The sequence below is a fragment of the Neoarius graeffei genome, chromosome 5, assembly GCF_027579695.1.
Source record: "Neoarius graeffei isolate fNeoGra1 chromosome 5, fNeoGra1.pri, whole genome shotgun sequence".
Lineage (NCBI taxonomy): Eukaryota > Metazoa > Chordata > Actinopteri > Siluriformes > Ariidae > Neoarius > Neoarius graeffei.
Window position 1 is genome coordinate 33,413,929 of NC_083573.1, and position 19,674 is coordinate 33,433,602.

General features: G+C 40.6%; 2 protein-coding genes across 4 annotated transcripts in view; one reads left to right on the forward strand and one right to left on the reverse strand.

Annotated features, from left to right (window-relative positions):
- znf687a (zinc finger protein 687a) overlaps window positions 1-14,442 on the forward strand; it is a 42,803-nt gene extending 28,361 nt beyond the window's left edge. Inside the window, exons 10-12 of one of the 3 annotated variants that reach the window (XM_060921586.1) lie at window positions 243-345; window positions 12,417-12,477; window positions 13,896-14,442. In XM_060921586.1, the coding sequence (XP_060777569.1) occupies window positions 243-345; window positions 12,417-12,455 (142 nt within the window). In that variant the 3' untranslated portion in view covers window positions 12,456-12,477; window positions 13,896-14,442. Of the gene's footprint in view, window positions 1-242; window positions 346-9,845; window positions 11,685-12,416 lie in introns of those variants that run through there. The other 2 variants (XM_060921585.1, XM_060921583.1) reach the window with 2 other exon arrangements.
- Window positions 14,443-14,977: 535 nt separating this feature from the next.
- The window catches only part of otoa (otoancorin), a 75,206-nt gene continuing 70,509 nt past the window's right edge, over window positions 14,978-19,674 (reverse strand). Inside the window, 1 exon segment of the mRNA XM_060921587.1 lies at window positions 14,978-16,009. Coding sequence (XP_060777570.1) covers window positions 15,930-16,009 — 80 coding nt within the window. The 3' untranslated portion in view covers window positions 14,978-15,929.

The following is a 19,674-nucleotide window of genomic DNA, read 5'->3' on the forward strand; positions in this document are numbered from 1 at the left end:
AAACTGGATTGAAAGTGTGTTTTTGGTCTGCTGGTTGTGGTCTGTGGGGGCGCATGCGCGCCCGGTTGGGGTGAGGTTGACGCGAGGGGGGGGGTACTCATGAAATTGTAAAATTGTACTCATAAAATGTTTTCAAGGTTGGCAGGTATGATGATGATGATGATGATTTAGTACCTGATAATTTTATTTACTTGGTGGACTTTTGTTTTTGAGCTTTACTGTGTGTGTGCTTGTGGCCTTAGGTTATGCACTGGCAGCAAAAAGAGCTTTAGCAGTAAACTGGTCCTTGAAAAACATATGCAAATGCATCATGGAGGAAAAAGAGCAGCCAACAGTCAAAGACAGGTTAGTGTTACACACACCCAGGCAGTTTGTATTCTTGAGAATTTTGTATGTGAAAATGTGATCGCTTTGGCTTACACAGTTACCCTAAGGCTAATAGAGTTCAGAGCTGTGCAGTGAAAAGCCAGCATGAAGACAAGATTCCTGCTTATTCTTGGGTTTCAGTCACGTGACTTTTCTTAGCAATTTCACTTCCAGTAAAACAGCTGGTGGTCTTGCAAACCAAACCGGCTGCCATAGTGCAAACGACAAGCGATAACGTATCAGAGTACGCTCGTAATCTAGAAGCCACTGCTCGCTTTAGATCTGTTCAGAAGATTGCTATGTGCAATGGAATCGACCCCTACAGTCTGGGAAAGAAGGATTTGTCATACGATCTCAAAAACTACCCTTCGGTCGAGTTCCCCGACATCTCGAACTATCTGGTGTTGCAGATGTCCTTCTACACCGCAAAACAGATGAAAGCGTGGAAGAGTACGGAGACTTACAACTTTTTTTTGTATGTGGCTGGGTAAAGGACCTCGCCATCAGGTCGCTGCTAAATGAATCCTGTATTGTTTTTGCCCGTGCATGGTTTTTTTTTTTTTTTAAGCTTTTCGTTCGCGTCCTTACAACGAAGTGCTGCAAATTGAAGTGTAAACAAACAGTTGGCTTGATTCTCACTTGTGTTGGCTCTGATCTCTCAGGTAAATCATTCACAAAGATCATCAGAAACCCCTTTAAAGACCTGGATCTTAGTTCAACAAGACGGAGAAGAAGTGATCACGGCACGTCGTAACTTGTATGGCTGGGGAAGAATTTTGTCGCGACCTTCATGCATATAGACTTTATTATTCGTGGTTGTTTTGATTGCGTGCACTTGCTGAAAGACTCGTTGAAAAGACCGCTAGGACACCCTGTTAAAGAAAGCGAGACACGTTGTTTTAAGTATGACGGCCATCGAGTGAGGAGTAAACAAAGAAACAGCTGGGGACTTTAGTGTTTCGTGACAAAAAAAAGTGCCGTAAAATCACGACACCTAGCAAGAAAAGTACTTGGAAAACACCTAATGACAGCTGAGAGGGATACAGCCCTTTTCACAAAGTGATCATTGCAAACTCGAGCATGCTTCGACTCGGCTTCTTTCGATTTCGGTGAGAGGTTCAAAAGCCACCTTTCTTGACGTCTTTTTGTGAAATCCTGTGTTCGTTCACCCCTTTCTTTTACAACCCCGATTCCAAAAAAGTTGGGACAAAGTACAAATTGTAAATAAAAACGGAATGCAATAATTTACAAATCTCAAAAACTGATATTGTATTCACAGTAGAACATGGACTACATATCAAATGTCAAAAGTGAGACATTTTGAAATTTCATGCCAAATATTGGCTCATTTGAAATTTCATGACAGCAACACATCTCAAAAAAGTTGGGACAGGGGCAATAAGAGGCTGGAAAAGTTAAAGGTACAAAAAAGGAACAGCTGGAGGACCAAATTGCAACTCATTAGGTCAATTGGCAATAGGTCATTAACATGACTGGGTATAAAAAGAGCATCTTGGAGTGGCAGCGGCTCTCAGAAGTAAAGATGGGAAGAGGATCACCAATCCCCCTAATTCTGCGCCGACAAATAGTGGAGCAATATCAGAAAGGAGTTCGACAGTGTAAAATTGCAAAGAGTTTGAACATATCATCATCTACAGTGCATAATATCATCAAAAGATTCAGAGAATCTGGAAGAATCTCTGTGTGTAAGGGTCAAGGCCGGAAAACCATACTGGGTGCCCGTGATCTTCGGGCCCTTAGACGGCACTGCATCACATACAGGCATGCTTCTGTATTGGAAATCACAAAATGGGCTCAGGAATATTTCCAGAGAACATTATCTGTGAACACAATTCACCATGCCATCCGCCGTTGCCAGCTAAAACTCTATAGTTCAAAGAAGCAGCCGTATCTAAACACGATCCAGAAGCGCAGACGTCTTCTCTGGGCCAAGGCTCATTTAAAATGGACTGTGGCAAAGTGGAAAACTGTTCTGTGGTCAGACGAATCAAAATTTGAAGTTCTTTATGGAAATCAGGGACGCCGTATCATTCGGACTAAAGAGGAGAAGGACGACCCAAGTTGTCATCAGCGCTCGGTTCAGAAGCCTGCATCTCTGATGGTATGGGGTTGCATTAGTGCGTGTGGCATGGGCAGCTTACACATCTGGAAAGACACCATCAATGCTGAAAGGTATATCCAGGTTCTAGAGCAACATATGCTCCCATCCAGACGACGTCTCTTTCAGGGAAGACCTTGCATTTTCCAACATGACAATGCCAAACCACATACTGCATCAATTACAGCATCATGGCTGCGTAGAAGAAGGGTTCGGGTACTGAACTAGCCAGCCTGCAGTCCAGATCTTTCACCCATAGAAAACATTTGGCGCATCATAAAATTGAAGATACGACAAAAAAGACCTAAGACAGTTGAGCAACTAGAATCCTACATTAGACAAGAATGGGTTAACATTCCTATCCCTAAACTTGAGCAACTTGTCTCCTCAGTCCCCAGACGTTTACAGACTGTTGTAAAGAGAAAAGGGGATGTCTCACAGTGGGAAACATGGCCTTGTCCCAACTTTTTTGAGATGTGTTGTTGTCATGAAATTTAAAATCACCTAATTTTTCTCTTTAAATGATACATTTTCTCAGTTTAAACATTTGATATGTCATCTATGTTCTATTCTGAATAAAATATGGAATTTTGAAACTTCCACATCATTGCATTCCGTTTTTATTTACAATTTGTACTTTGTCCCAACTTTTTTGGAATCGGGGTTGTATTAGCTCACGGGGAACCCTGAAGAAACTTTTATCAGTTTCAAGGTTTGATCGGTTTGAACAACCGAAAACAACGCAAGCGTAAGGCATTTTTCATGCGAGCAATGCACCTTCTCCGTACAAACGCTTTGTCACCTGAGCTTTGGTAGACCACCAGCTAAAGTTTTGAATTACTAATGAGGTGGACGTGACGCCACGTGAAACCCAAGAATTGCACTAGTACCCTTTGGGGGGGGGACCAAGCAAACAGTGGATTATGAGACATGTTCATTTTGTCCTGATGATGTGTATTTAGAAGAGCCTAATGATGACCCCATCATAGCATTACTACCAGTTCAGAAGTCGAACTCGCAAATTAATCCGCTTTTGTTTAAATTATGTCTGTGGTGTTATAAGGTATAAATAAATACACTCAGCTAGGGCTGTCATGACTACTCGATTATAAAAGATTCTCGATGAAAATTTCATGGAATAAATTATTCGGCTCCAGAAGGTGGTGGTGATGCGCAGCATTTCCAGAAAACCACAAGGAAAAAGCATTCGGCTTCATGACACATTCTTCAAGCATCGTTATAGGCTCGGTCCATGCAAGAAAGGTGCAGTGTATATTACGCAACAGAACTGTTCTTTTTACCTTTGTAGCATGTTTAACATTGGTGTGTGTTTATGAATCCTCCTGCATATGTATGGGTGTGTAGAGGATGGAAGATAAGAGGATGAGTAAAATAAAATGGAGACGTAATTGATTTTGATTAAATGATAAAGGTTCTGACTGCAAAGTTGAATTTTGGGCAAAATGTTCTATTTCTATAGCTGTTGGAGTTTCGAGAGGTTTCGCTGCTGCACACACCGCGTATCCTGTGTGTCAGTGTTTTACCGAGATAAAACGCTTCCCAGGCGGCACGGTGGTGTAGTGGTTAGCGCTGTCGCCTCACAGCAAGAAGGTCCGGGTTCGAGTCCTGTGGCCGGCGAGGGCCTTTCTGTGTGGAGTTTGCATGTTCTCCCCGTGTCCGCGTGGGTTTCCTCCGGGTGCTCCGGTTTCCCCCACAGTCCAAAGACATGCAGGTTAGGTTAACTGGTGACTCTAAATTGACCGTAGGTGTGAATGTGAGTGTGAATGGTTGTCTGTGTCTATGTGTCAGCCCTGTGATGACCTGGCGACTTGTCCAGGGTGTACCCCGCCTTTCGCCCGTAGTCAGCTGGGATAGGCTCCAGCTTGCCTGCGACCCTGTAGGACAGGATAAAGCGGCTAGAGATAATGAGATGAGAAAACGCTTCCTGCATTTTACGATTCCGGAGATTGCCGAAGTAAGCCACCGTGGGGCGTGTTTGACCTACTTTTAACCAAAATGAGTCGGCATGGGCAAACATGGTGGACTCCGCTCTCCTGCCAGCTAAAAGCCAGCAGAAAAGGAAAGCCTGACCAGTGAATACAACTGCAAGATAGAGCAAGGTTAGCTGCTATGTCCAGAAAAATGATCAGATAACTAAATCAATCTAGCCTAGCGCTTAGCCATCTTAGTCTTGGAGTGCATGGGCTCGACTCCACAGTCGCGAGTATGGAGTTATACACCTAATGTTTTGATCTTGCAGAGCAAGAAACAGAACACACAAGCAGTAACTGAAGATGTATTTGTCTTTTGTTTCACGGATTTGTTTGCGAATGTCAACCACAAATTTACATCCCTGTGACTCAAAACTCTCCGAGGTCGATGCAGTTACACAATGTTTTCCGTGTGTCGCCATCTTGGTCATGCTAATTAGTTAAAGCTCCTCACATTCGGCTATTTCCGTAGGGCCATACTGTTTACCTCAAGAGGTAGGATATTTGGTCCCATAACGGAGAAAAGCGACCCTCAGCACGCACACATCATCACATCTCATCTGCATGATATTCTTGTGTGAGGAAAATGAATTAAAATTTTTTTTTTTGAAAATTTCAAATGAATTTGCAGTCAGCACCTTTAAACACTCTGTAAGTATATAATTATGTTCAATTAACCAGCATAAAACTACAATTAAATGACTAGAGTTTGAATGGCTCTTAAAGTGCCATTCCACCATTGGATGTATTCTTTGGCATAAAATACAATATATTTTGACAACATATATAAATGGTATCACTAGATAGAGAAATCTTTTAGCTTCAAAATGATATATCAAACATAATTTTTTGACAACGACAAGTATATTAATTTTGCGACCAAAGTCACCTACCCTTTTAATTTCCGCGCGTGATGTCATCGGCAGGTTCCCCTTCTTGTGTGACGTGTGACGTGGCACATATTATCAGCAATGGCGGATAGAACGCGATAAAAATAATACCAATAAATCTAGCTAACTGAAAGATTAACTCAAAATTTTTCGCAATTTTTTTTGGCCCCCATATACGAGGAGAAATGAGACACTCACTTTGGGGGTTTCCTGGTCTAAAAATAGACCGACACGTGGTACACAAGAAGGGGAACCTGCCGATGACATCACGTTTCACTACCGCGCGGAAATTAAAAGGGTAGGTGACTTTGGTCGCAAAATTAATTTACTTGTTGTTGTCAAAAAATTGTTTGATATATCATTTTGAAGCTAAAAAATTTCTCTGTCTAGTCATGTTGTCATAAAATATATTGTATTTTATGCCAAAGAATACATCCAATGGTGGAATGGCACTTTAATATCTTCATCTTTAAGTTTTAAATCCGATGTATTTATTTACATTCAGTCCTTACTTTTGCTCGAGTAAATATTTGGAAGAAACCTTATTTTTACTTGAGCATTTTTTTTTTCTTGGTAATGGCACTTTTAGTTGAGTATTTTTGATACTCTGACCACCTCTGACAGTAACAAGTACGAGTTATTATTATAAAACCATTTAGTCTCATAATATCAAAACATTAAATCCTACATTCTGTTTTCATTAATGCATGATTGTAACTTGGCTGTGACAGTCAAATTATTTAATAAAGATGTAATAGTTATCTTAACTACTGTTACATCATAACCCGTCAACGTGATATTAAAGACTTCCTTGACGCCAGGGCAATGAGAGGAGCCAATTGTAACACCGATCACATAATGATAAAATCTTGCACCAAATTACTTGTTCGAAAGAAAATAAGGAAATCGAGGCAGCCTAACAAGGCAAGGCAAGTTTATTTATATAGCACATTTCATACACAGTGGCAGTTCAATGTGCTTTACAGAAGTAAAAGCAAAACAGTAAGCAATAGAAAATAAAATTACATAAAATAAATGGGGAAGAAAAATAATAAGAATTAAACAATAGTAGAAATAAAATAATAAAATGAAATAAAAGTTCAATTAAAAAAAACCAGCAGAATGAAATAGAATAAAAGTTAAGTAAAATTTAAAACATGCAGAGACTGTAAAAGTAAAGAGTTTAAAACATGTAGAGATGACAATATTAATAATTTAGCAGAAAGCATCTGAAAACAGCTTGGTCTTTAATCTAGATTTGAAGCTGCCAACAGCAGGAGCATTTTTGATGTCCTCTGGCAGTTGGTTCCATAGCTGTACTGCATAGTAGCTAAAAGCTGCTTCACCACACTTTGTTTTAAACAAGAAGCTGAACATCAATGGAAAGATCCAGGCAGACTTGGAAGAAGCACTGAATGATAAACTCCGGAATGTCTCACCTGCAGGTTCAATAGAAGAACGCTGGTCCTCTTTTAAATCAGTTGTATACGAAACATCTAAACACAAACTCGGGACCATGAAAAGAAAACATAAAGATTGGTTTGATGAAAATTCAACTTCCAATCAGAAGATTTTGCAACGAACCAAATTGCCCAGCCTCTATGATATCCTTATTATGAGAAATCTTCGTTGGGCCGGCCACATAAACAGGCTCAATGATGGGAGGTTCCCCAAGCAAATTCTTTTCTCTCAGCTGTGTGAGGGTAGTCGCGCAATTGGAAGGCCTAGGTTACGTTTCAAGGACACCTTAAAAAGGAACTTAGCCGCAAGAAACATCTCACCTGGCAACGTTTGTCACTTGATAGAACAGGATGGAAAAGAGTAATTAATAGATCGTCACTGTCGGATAAGACAGACAGCCAGTAGTAGTTATCTTAAACTGAAATTAGGAATTTGATATTTTTAATTTCTCTTCCTTGCAGTGTTGTAGTCGAGCCACTAAACCTAAAGTCCAAGTCATTAAAGAAAATTTTGAGTCGAGTCCAAGAACAAGACTCCACCCGCACTGTTTGACGGTGGCTGTTTTAGCGCCATTAACATGAGTTTGTTCCTGAACATGACGTATGAACAGGTGAATGTGCTTCTCTTTATCAGGCAGTGCAAAGTATTCGGTCAGAGATGGCTGGGAGACGGATGTAAGTGCAGAAGGTGTGTTTATTAATACGAGTGAAGAGGGTAAACAATCCAGAACGGCAGGCAAAATCATCTCATCTCATTATCTCTAGCCGCTTTATCCTTCTACAGGGTCGCAGGCAAGCTGGAGCCTATCCCAGCTGACTACGGGCGAAAGGCGGGGTACACCCTGGACAAGTCGCCAGGTCATCACAGGGCTGACACATAGACACAGACAACCATTCACACTCACATTCACACCTACGGTCAATTTAGAGTCACCAGTTAACCTAACCTGCATGTCTTTGGACTGTGGGGGAAACCGGAGCACCCGGAGGAAACCCACGCGGACACGGGGAGAACATGCAAACTCCACACAGAAAGGCCCTCGCTGGCCCCGGGGCTCAAACCCAGGACCTTCTTGCTGTGAGGCGACAGCGCTAACCACTACACCACCGTGCCGCCCAGGCAAAATCAAAAAACGGTGAAATGGGCAATAGGTTGAGTGACGCACAAACAGGCTATCGTAGACTTGGCAGAATCAAAGACAAGAAACAGGAAATCAGGGATCAGGAACCCAAACAAGGAAATAAGGCTCGGTAATGTGTCAGCAACGCAGCTCAATACTTCGCAAAGTGTTTTTTTTTTTTTCCCTCACAGTTTTTACATAGGCACGCTGATTGCGCCTTAATCCTGTGCAGGTGCGAGTCGTTTACGGCACACGCGCATGAGAGTCTGCTTGGCACGCGCACTGCCCAGAGCACATCCGAGAGTCTATCTCATGCACGCACCAAGGTGCGCAGGTGTGACACTCTTGCACAAAATTAGTAGAAAAATTTAATGTAGATATAAATATCTTATGACAAATTATTATGGCATGTTACAAAGAAAAAAAAAAAAAAAAAGAGTCCTCGTCTCCAGTTTACGAGTCCAAATGCAGTTAATGCACAAGTCCGAGTCATCAGTGCTCAAGTCTGTAAAATGAGGGCACGAGTCAGACTCAAGTCCGAGTCCTGGACTCGAGTACTACAAGCCTGCTTCCTTGTCTACCTTAGACTACGTTCAGACTGCACCCTGAAACGACCCATATCCGATTTTTTTTTTTTTTTTGCCCATATGCGACCTGTATCCAATTTGTTATTGACAATCTGAATGACACAGATCCGATTTTTTTTTTTCACATGCGACCCAGGCCGCTTGGATATGTGATCCTAATTCCGATGCATATCCATTATTTTCACATGCGACTGCAGTCTGATCGGACAGGTCGCATTCATGCGACCTATACGTCATCAACAAGAGACAAACGTCACTATTCTGCGTTGGCTAATCCCGCCTCTTTGGTGGAAAACAACAACTTTTTTTACAGTTTTCAGAATTTAAATAGACTTTTATAGAATTGATCGAGCTAATGGTGGATTTGGTAGGGACCTGGATGTTGATCTGTTAGCCTGATTTAAATAAAACAGTTTCTATAACTGATTTATAACTTCAACCATCCTGTATTACAAGATTATAAGATTGTTCTGGAAATTTCCAGTAATTTGACACCTTCGGTCTCATTAGTCTGCTGCCCACATTAATCAGATTATTGTGTGAGTTCCGCCGCCGCCACAAAAACCACATCGCCAGGTCTCGCCTCATCTCCATGCTTTACTTGCAAACTTGAAGAGTGCGCTTTTTTTTTTTTTGTTTACGTATTACGTAGATGTGCTTATTACGTGTCAATTTGCGCATGCGGGACACTTTTGGGTCGTTTTCCGTTCATATTGGAGATCGCATACAAGTCTCATATAATTGGTAATGTGAACAGCCTAACAAAAAAATCGGATTTCACAACAAATCGGATACGGGTCGTTTCAGGTTGCAGTCTGAACGTAGTGTTAGAGTAAGATAGTAGTGCTCCAGATACTGTAGTATTTTTCTTCAGGAAAGTCGTGCATTATTTTTTCAAAAATGTATATAAAAATTGTACCAAAAAAAAAATTGTTCAATTTATTTTTCCTCAAGAAGTTGGAATTCTAGGATCAAATGAAGTACATTTTTATATAGCACTTGAGTGGAGCATTTTATCTGGGGGGGGACCCTAAATGTTAAAAACTGTCTGTACAAGAAAGTTGTAAGGCACCATATGATATCAACTACTTGATTATTAATTGAAGGATCTGGCCTTCGATTTAATTATCAGAATAATCGATAGTGACAGCCCTACACTGAGTGAATTGCCAGTTTATAGTAATTTATTCTGCATCCGTTTAGTAACATCATAGAAGTTTTATTAGTCACTTTTTTACATGTGCAAGTTAAGACACGTACATGGAATAAAACACATTTCTGCGTTGCACTGGATTTCTGCACTGGTTCCAGGTGAGATCACGCTTCACTGATGCTGCTGATAGCTCGTCTGAACAAGATGGCGCCCTCACCACTGCGATTACAGAAGAAAACAATAACACGGATCATTTCAGCTTGGTTCAAAACAGCAGAGGATCTGTCCAGGAGCAGGACCCTGATGCTTTCCGTTGCATGCCATGCGGCTTAGTTTCTGAAGACAAGGAGGAGTTTCTACGTCATATCCAGAGTCACCGTGGTGAAGGGGGCAAGGGTGTGCAATGTCAGCAGTGTGGGGCGTGCTTTGCATCGGGCTCCTCTCTTGCCCGCCATCGCTTCATCAGTCATCGAGTACGAGATGGAGACGGAGATGAGCAGCGCGAGAACACGAGTCATGACGCTGCGGAGGGTGCGGAGTCTCCGGGGTCACCGATTGCAGCAGAGGACGGGGACGGCAAGCTGAGCTGCAAAGTGTGTGGACGTCATTTTAGCAAAGCTGCTGACCTTAACACGCACTTCCGCACTCATGGCATGGCTTTCATCAACGCCTACAAAGCCGAGAAGCCTGCCTGAGAATGAGGAAGTAGTGAATAAAGCTGATGATGCTGAATGAAGCTCCAGTTCAAAATGTGAAGTCCTGCTGAGCTGTGTTTTAAGCAGTACACTCATCTAATGTGCCTTAACCACTCTGCATCCATATTCACAATAACAATATGGACTGCATATGCATTAACCTTCTTTGAACGTTTCCACTGTTTTGTAGTGTTACAATCAAGAAATTAATTGGACTTAATTGGGAATATATGTTAGAATTCATGTGGAAAAAGGTTCTGTATATTGATGAGAGAGAAAATCTTTCGTACAAAGTACTACATTTGGTGGAAACTCAACGCTGCTGAGCAACCTGACAACCCCATCCTGGCAGTGAAGCATGGTGGTGGTAGCAGCATCATGAGAGGTACCCTTGCCCTCTTGTCTGATTCTCTGACTAATACTGTCCTTACGCAATCACTGACATTTGGCGAAATGCCGTCTTTTATTCTCATATAGGCGCGCAAACAGTGGGATTCAAGTCTGAGAAAATGTTTCTATTTGGCATTCTTTTCTAATTTAATTCAGGAACTTTCATTCCAAAATATATTATTGATGACAATTTGAGTGAAAAATTATACTGTTTTAAATATTTAAATGAGTTTCAGAGTTTCTTAGTATTCAGTACATTCCGTTTTTTGCTTTAGTGAATGCGTGCACTCGAGCCGGCATGGACTCCAGAAGTTTGTGCAAAATCTTATGATCCATTTTAGATCAAATCCATCCGAGTGTCATCTGAACTCGTGCTGCAGTTGAAGAGATTAGACGTGAAATTTAGGCAGTTAACATGGTCAGGATCACATTCACTTCCATTTAAATAGGGATCTTGAATATTAAGTATTTAAGATATTAAATATTTTTGTTTCATACGTTTTCAAAATTCTCAAACCTTTTGTTTATTTCCACTTTTTGAAAATTTGGGATTTCAAAGTGGTCTCCGACGTTTGGGTCCCATGGCACCCTGCCCCTCCAAAAGTATTGGAACCTTAAGGCTAGTTCTTTTGTTTTTGCCATATGCTAAAGATATTTAGGTTTTGAGAACAAATTGTGAATGTGGTGGTGGTGGTTGAGCAAAATTCAGCTTTCATTTCCTGATATTTCGATTTGTTAAGCAACTTGGAACCTGACACCTTTTGTTTGAGCCCCTCCCCAAAATCCATCAAGTGATCAAAAATATTGGGACAGGCGTTTCTTGTTTCAGTCTTCTCCAAGATTAGATCATGCAGCACTTTGATTGTATGCAGGTGTGATGTGATGCATCACGTGGGGTGGATAATTAAATAAGTCACTTTTTTTTGGGGGGGGGGGGGGGGGGGGGGAAGGAGAGAGACTATAATTATGCATTATGGGCTATTTTGTATAAATTCATGACAAGCATATTCCTAATAGGGTCCAATTCAGTTCCGGGTTGTAACACTACAAAATGTAGAAAAGTTCAACAAGGCTGAACACCTTTGCAAGGCACTATACTATGGGTTTCCAACAGTACTTTTTTGATTTTTTTTTTTCTTTGAATAAACTTAGCACTTAATTTGTTTGGAGTAATTCTTTCTTACTTTTAAAGGGGATTCAGGCGATTATAGCAAATCAGAGGCTTACCTCAAATTTCCAGGACCAGAGTCAGGTTTATTTTCTGTGCAGGTTTTAGACTAAACTAAACTTGACTTTTAGTTCTTTTAGGTTAGCCCCTCGACCTGTGCACTCACCTGAGCCTTAGCTATTGATCTTTACAACTGCTTTGTTCCCTATAAATAAGCATTGTGTATTTTAATGTTTATTACAATGGAAAAACCCTGTATAACTTGAGTTTGTCACAATTTATGTAATCCTAATGAGTTACACCTTTTATTCCTGATTTTTATTTTTAGCTGTCATTAAGTCAATCTAGAAGGTTTAATATTAAAAGGATCTATAATCATCACCGTAGACTTTACGATGATATTTTAAGATGTCAAAAAAAGCTAAATGCTGTAAATGACTTTACTAATGTGCATTTATGAATTTTATATGTTGAAGCCATATAGAAGAAGTACTCTGGGATCCAGTGCTGTCTGAATCAAGAAGCAGCTTTAAAATGGTGTGTGTGGTTTTTTTACACCAAATATTTCCACTATGATGATCTTTTCATTGTGTTAACGCCAGCTAAGCTGTTGTACGTGATTGTTTGGAAAAGGACTTTTTTTGGGCTGCTTGAAGTGCTATAGACATTTCATACAATGGGCCTTAGTTATCAAGCTGAATGCGAACAGATTTATTCGTCATGTTTGTACGAGCGTTTACAAAAGAACCTTGATCTTCATGAAAATCCTGTAATCTCAGAAAAAAATGGTCGTGTCCTACTCGTGCTCCTGACTGTGTAACTTTACACATGAACCTAAGACGACTAAGAAATGAAATTTCAACTTGACGGACTTCAAATCATATAGTTTGGATGGAAAAGCTAGGTGGCAAAAAGACTAGTGGAAGTTTATATTTGGAATACCGTCCCGTTTAAAATGCTTATTGCATATTGTTACGTTTACAGCATTTAGCAGATGTCCTTATTTAGGCCAAATTTACATTAGACCGTATCTGTCTCGTTTTCTTCGCGGATGCACTGTCCGTTTACATTAAAACACCTGGAAACGGGAATCCGCCAGGGTCCACGTATTCAATCCAGATCGTGTCTGGTCCGGTGCTGTGTAAACATTGAGAATACGCGGATACGCTGTGCTGAGCTCTAGCTGGCGTCGTCATTGGACAACGTCACTGTGACATCCACCTTCCTGATTCGCTGGCGTTGGTCATGTGACGTGACTGCTGAAAAACAGTGCGGACTTCTGCCTTGTATCACCTTTCATTAAAGAGTATAAAAGTATGAAAATACTGATGCAAATACTGATGCAAATACTGCCCATTGTGTAGTTATGATTGTCTTTAGGCTTGCCATCCTTCCACTTGCAAGTGGTAAGTGACGCGCATGCCCGACATGCACTGAGATCACACACACAGCGGCTCAGTCCCAAATCACTGCTCGTGCACTCCACTCACGCGCTCTGTGAGCTGCGCAGGGCCGGAGTGCGCACCCTCCAGAGGGCACTCGCTGTTCAGGGCGGAGTGATTTGGAGCGCAGGAGGCCTGCGGAGCCGAGCGTATCCGTGTATTGGTGTTGCTGTGTGCACGCAAATCGTGTATTGGTGTTGCTGTGTGCACACTAATCATTTTAAAAACGTTAATCTGATGATCCGCTGATACGGTCTAATGTAAACCCCACCTTAGAGTGACTTACAGATGTGTTGTGGAGACGATCAAAAACACGTCCTCGTGGCAGCTTACTCGGCCTGGGATGAAGTATATACAGTCGAGAAAATTGCATGAAACCCAGTGGCAGTAATTAATGAATATTAATGAAATTTAAAACGCATCATTCAGTTGTAGGATAATAAATGCTGTTGTGTGCAGCTATGGAAAAAAAAATTAAGGTTCCCTTTTTTTTAATGGCCACCGTTTCCACAGCTGTAAACCGAGGATGGGCTGATCTGCCTGTGCAAATGCCTCAGCGGACGGAAGATTAAGGTCACACCAGTGAAGAAATGTGTGGGTATTTTTCCCCTCCCCCCAGAAGGATGAAAGTGAATCACTAAAAAGAAATGAGCCGTGTAAGAAATACACTTTGCACTTTACAGGTGATCAGCATACACAAGTACAAAGAAAATCAGCATTTGTGAACCTTTTGTAAATGCAGTGGAATTTTTTTTTTTTTGGTTGATTTGGAGCATGCAAACATTTACAAACTTGACTAAAAGATTAATAAATGAGGCCCAGTGTTAACATTTCCATCTGCTACATGGATCAGCTCGTAAGGATCCTGAACAGAGGAAAATCTGTTTATTTTCAGCTTATTTCATTTTGGTCATTATTATTTATCTAGCAGCCCATTTTGATCTCGGTCTTGTTTTAAACATTTTTTTTTTGTCAGTCAAGAAATATATCCATCTCTCTACATATATATCTTTACATGTAATTACATTTAATACTCCCCAACCACCTTGTTTTGAGGACTTAATGGAGTAATTGTATAACCTTCATTCCTCAATTTGTTGGCAGTTGTAAATAAAAAAATATATATATATATTAGTCACATTACTTTTGTGTTGTATTTCTACTTTATTGAAGCTCAGCCCTCTATTATGGATGTTAAATATCCAGGTTAATAAAAGATGAGAACATTTTCATTTGTTAAATTGAAAAACAGTTACGTACAAGTCTCGTTCAATCAATGATTTTGGACCCAGAACTTAAAAAAAAAAAAAAGTTACCAAAAATATACTCTTATAGTGTGCATCTGGTGTAGTTTCCTCTAAAGAGAGCTATTAAATATAAATATATGTATATAATATAGCAGCAGCAGGAACAAGTACCCTAAAGCAGATTCCACTGAATGTTCCTGAGAAATGATTATAGTCCCTGAAATTTCACAAAGTTCTCTTTATGAGTGGTATTTGTTCAGTAGGGATTTCTTTGTATATGTGGAACAGTCTCTCTCTTTAAGCAGCAGTCTTTGCTCAGAAACTACTAATTGAAGAGAGTAAATAAAGATGAAATATATACCTGGTATACACTACCGTTCAAAAGTTTGGGGTCACCCAGACAATTTTGTGTTTTCCATGAAAAGTCACACTTTTATTTCCCACCATAAGTTGTAAAATGAATCGAAAATATAGTCGAGACATTTTTCTGGTCATTTTGAGCATTTAATCGACCCCACAAATGTGATGCTCCAGAAACTCGATCTGCTCAAAGGAAGGTCAGTTTTATAGCTTCTCTAAAGAGCTCAACTGTTTTCAGCTGTGCTAACATGATTGTACAAGGGTTTTCTAATCATCCATTAGCCTTCTGAGGCAATGAGCAAACACATTGTACCATTAGAACACTGGAGTGAGAGTTGCTGGAAATGGGCCTCTATACACCTATGGAGATATTGCACCAAAAACCACACATTTGCAGCTAGAATAGTCATTTACCACATTAGCAATGTATAGAGTGGATTTCTGATTAGTTTAAAGTGATCTTCATTGAAAAGAACAGTGCTTTTCTTTCAAAAATAAGGACATTTCAAAGTGACCCCAAACTTTTGAACGGTAGTGTACCCATAAATCTAGATTTGAAGCATTCAGTTTAGAATAGAATAACAATCAATCCAAACGTATTATATTTTTGCTGAAATCTGGATCCAATCTTTCTCAAACTGCCACATAATCACTATGGTGCACTCCTCCAGACTGAGCAAATGGTTAAAAGGTTATAGAAGAGCTAAATGCAGTAGAAAGGTGCCATTGTTTGTTTGCTTCCCTCAGGTGGATTCATTGATCTTATAGTGACTTAATGACGGCTTGATTTAACTAGATCAGACTACTTAACTTTCAACAGTAATATATTTTCTTTCCATGTCAGCGAAGCTAACAATGGCAGGTTAATGCATTAGTTGTCCCATCTATCTGGGAGATAGTGGTATAAATATTCCCAGCTAGCTTCTCAGTGATGTGCTTCTTAGCGAATAAATCCCAACAGCAGCAACACAAGGGGTTGCAGAAGGACTGCAATTCCCAATATGCTTTGTTTTGGTGCCCCTGGATGAGGGAGAGAGAGAGAGATCTCGTATTAGCAAGAAGGAAATGAAAATGTTTGCAAATATAAACCACGTCATACCACATTGTAGCAAACAAATTGAGGTTCTGTAGCGAGGCAAGGCCCATGCATGATAAACTTGGGGCCAGTTTGCATAGTCAAACTATCTGGAGTTCTTGACGTGATTGTGTGCGTGCGTCTGAGCTTTTTCCGCATCAAGGCAAGACGCTATAAGTAATAGGGTAATTTTTTAAAACAATAGATATAATTAATCTTTGACAGTTGACAGCAGTCTCCAAAAATATAAATTTGTTTTAGTTTAAACTTTGAATCTTGGGCAGGGAGAAATGGCTGAAAATTTTCAGTCAATATTCAAAATTAAAAAAATCAATGAACTATTTTTAATGATTACCAAAAAATAAGTCTGAATTTCAGCAATTTATTTAAACATTACTTTTACCAGCAATTTCCTTATCGTCTGCACTCATTTTCTCTCACTGCATGGTTTCTGTTATTGTGTCACATGTTGATGGTGCAACTGAACAGTACACTCGGAGCACACTCCATTATCAAGGGATATGATGGGCTGTTTATGAGCCAGGGAAAGAGAGCACACTTGGGGTTTATTCATGCAGCTGAACTTTGTGCATTTTATGTGCTTTCCTGGCATTTTTCATTTAATGCTTTTAAGTGAAACTATCAAACGTTCCATCGAACGTTTCTTTTTGCTATTGAAATGTACACTGATCAGCCATAACGTTATGACCAGTGACAGGTGAAACCCATTTTATAATTATCACGGAGTAACAAGAAGGCTCTGATTTGCGGAAGAGCTTTGCAACAGTAACTGGTTGAGAGAACATGAGGTCATCAGAGTACAGACTCAGGGAATGGATGGCGAACAACCAGTCCCACCATAACGAGGCTGTCCCCAAACCCAGTGAGGATCTTCCCAATGGGACTTCCCTCTGCATGAAAGACTGGGTCACATTAAATCAGCCGAGAGCCAAGGTTGGCAAAACAGGGGACAACCTTCTGAAGTGAGGACTCACCGCAAGCACTGTGTGCCTCTATGGTGAACCTGTCCAAATCATGGATCACCTATTCCGAGGATGCCCATTGGGCCCAAGCTGCTTCAACCAAGACCTTCTGGAAGCTAACAAAACTGCCCTAGTGTGGATACAGTGGTGGCGTGATAAGATATGATGACTGACAGGTGAAGTGAATAACATTTGATTCTCTCATTACAATGGCACCTGTCAAGGTGGCATATATTAGGCAGTAAGAGAACAGTTAGTTCTTGAAGTTGATGTGTTAGAAGCAGAAAAAATAGGCAAGTGTAAGGATCTGAGTAACTTTGACAAGGGCCAAATTGTGATGCCTAGATGACTGGGTCTGAGCATCTCCAAAATGGCACATCTTGTGGGGTGTTCCTAGTATACAGTGGTTAGTACCTACCAAAAGTTAATGCTGGCTCCTTTCGGTTTTAGCCAGCATGTAAGTTTTTCAGTAGTTTGTGCTACAGTAGCTCTTCTGTGGGATTGGACCATATGGGTGAGCCTTCGTGCCCCATGGGAACCAATGAGCCTTCGACACCCATGACCCTGTCACCGGTTCACCGGTTGTCCTTCCTTGGTCCACTTTTGGTAGGAACAGCCCACAAGATGTGCCATTTTGGAGATGCTCAGACCCAGACGTCACAATTTGGCCCTTGTCAAAGTCGCTCAGGTCCTTATGCTTGTCCATTTTTCCTGCTTCCAACACATCAACTTCAAGAACTGACTGATCTCTTGCTGCCGAATATATCCCACCCCTTGACAGGTGCCATTGTAATGAGCTAATCAATGTTATTCACTTCACCAGTCAGTGATTTTAATGTTATGGCTGTTCACTGTATATTACAGTGTATATATCGCTATCGTTTTGTCACCCAGGCCTGTTTGAATCAAAAGGTTACATTTATTTTCTGCAGATTAGGCTTCACTGAAATAAATATGCGCACATTTGAATACTTTTGAATGTTAGAATGAAAATGAATTTTTTTTCACAGCTTTGACAAATGTTTGTTGTAATATTCTAAAGGAAAAGGAAATACCATGCACTGTTATCTTTTCTAAAAAAAAAAAGATGCCATTATGAATATAAAAACTAACATGAATCCTATAGTTATCAACATTTTGGAAAAGTCCTGTCAAATTCCATGAATGGAAAAAAAATCATGAATTAAGTGTTCGTGGCCTGAGATTTTTATAGATGTAGAAAAACTGCCCCCTATGCCTGCAATTTTGAGAGAAATGGTGTTTAATATTTATAATGTATTTCTCCTCTAATAGCCGAGCTTATAAGGCTTATAAAGGAAACTGACGTGTATATCATGACATACTGTATACTGACATGCAGTGGTGCTTGAAAGTTTGTGAACCCTTTAGAATTTTCTGTATTTCTGCATAAATACGGCATAAAACATCAGCTTTTCACACAAGTCCTACAGTGGAGGAAATAATTATTTGATCCCTTGCTGATTTTGTAAGTTTGTCCACTGACAAAGAAATGAACATTTTATAATTTTAATGGTAGGTTTATTTTAACTGTGAGAGACAAAACATCAAAAAGAAAATCCAGAAAATAACTTCATATAAAAGAGAGAAACTGATTTGCATTTCTTTGAGTGAAATAAGTATTTGAACCCTCTAGCAAACAAGACTTAGTATTTGGTGGCAAAACCCTTGTTGGCAAGCACAGCGGTCAGACGTTTCTTGTAGTTGACGACCAGGTTTGCGCACGTCAGGAGGAATTTTAGTCCACTCCTCTTTGCAGATCATCTCTAGATCATTAAGGTTTTGAGGCTGTCGCTTTGCAACTCGGAGCTTCATCTCCCTCCATAGGTTTTCTATGGGATTAAGGTCCGGAGACTGGCTAGGCCACTCCATGACCTTAATGTGCTTCTTCTTGAGCCACTCCTTTGTTGCCTTGGCTGTATGTTTTGGGTCATTGTCGTGCTGGAAGACCCATCCACGACCCATTTTCAGTGTCCTGGCAGAGGGAAGGAGGTTGTCACTCAGGAGTTTACGGTACATGGCTGCGTCCATTCTTCCGTTGATGCGGTGAGGTAGTCCTGTGCCCTTAGCAGAGAAACACCCCCAAAGCATAATGTTTCCACCTCCATGCTTGACAGTGGGGATGGTGTTCTTCGGGTCATAGTCAGCATTTTTCTTCCTCCAAACACGGCGAGTTGAGTTAATGCCAAAGAGCTCGATTTTGGTCTCATCTGACCACAGCACCTTCTCCCAATCACTCTCAGAATCATTCAGGTGTTCATTGGCAAACTTCAGATGGGCCTGCACATGTGCCTTCTTGAGCAGGGGGACCTTGCGGGCACTGCAGGATTTTAATCCATTACGGCGTAATGTGTTACCAATGGTTTTCTTGGTGACTGTGGTCCCAGCTGCCTTAAGATCATTAACAAGCTCCTCCCGTGTAGTTCTAGGCTGATCTCTCACCTTTCTCGTGATCATTGATGCCCCACGAGGTGAGATCTTGCGTGGGGCCCCAGACTGAGGTTGATTGATGGTCATTTTGTATTTCTTCCATTTTCGAACTATTGCACCAACAGTTGTCTCCTTCTCACCCAGCTTCTTGCTTATGGTTTTGTAGCCCAGTCCAGCCT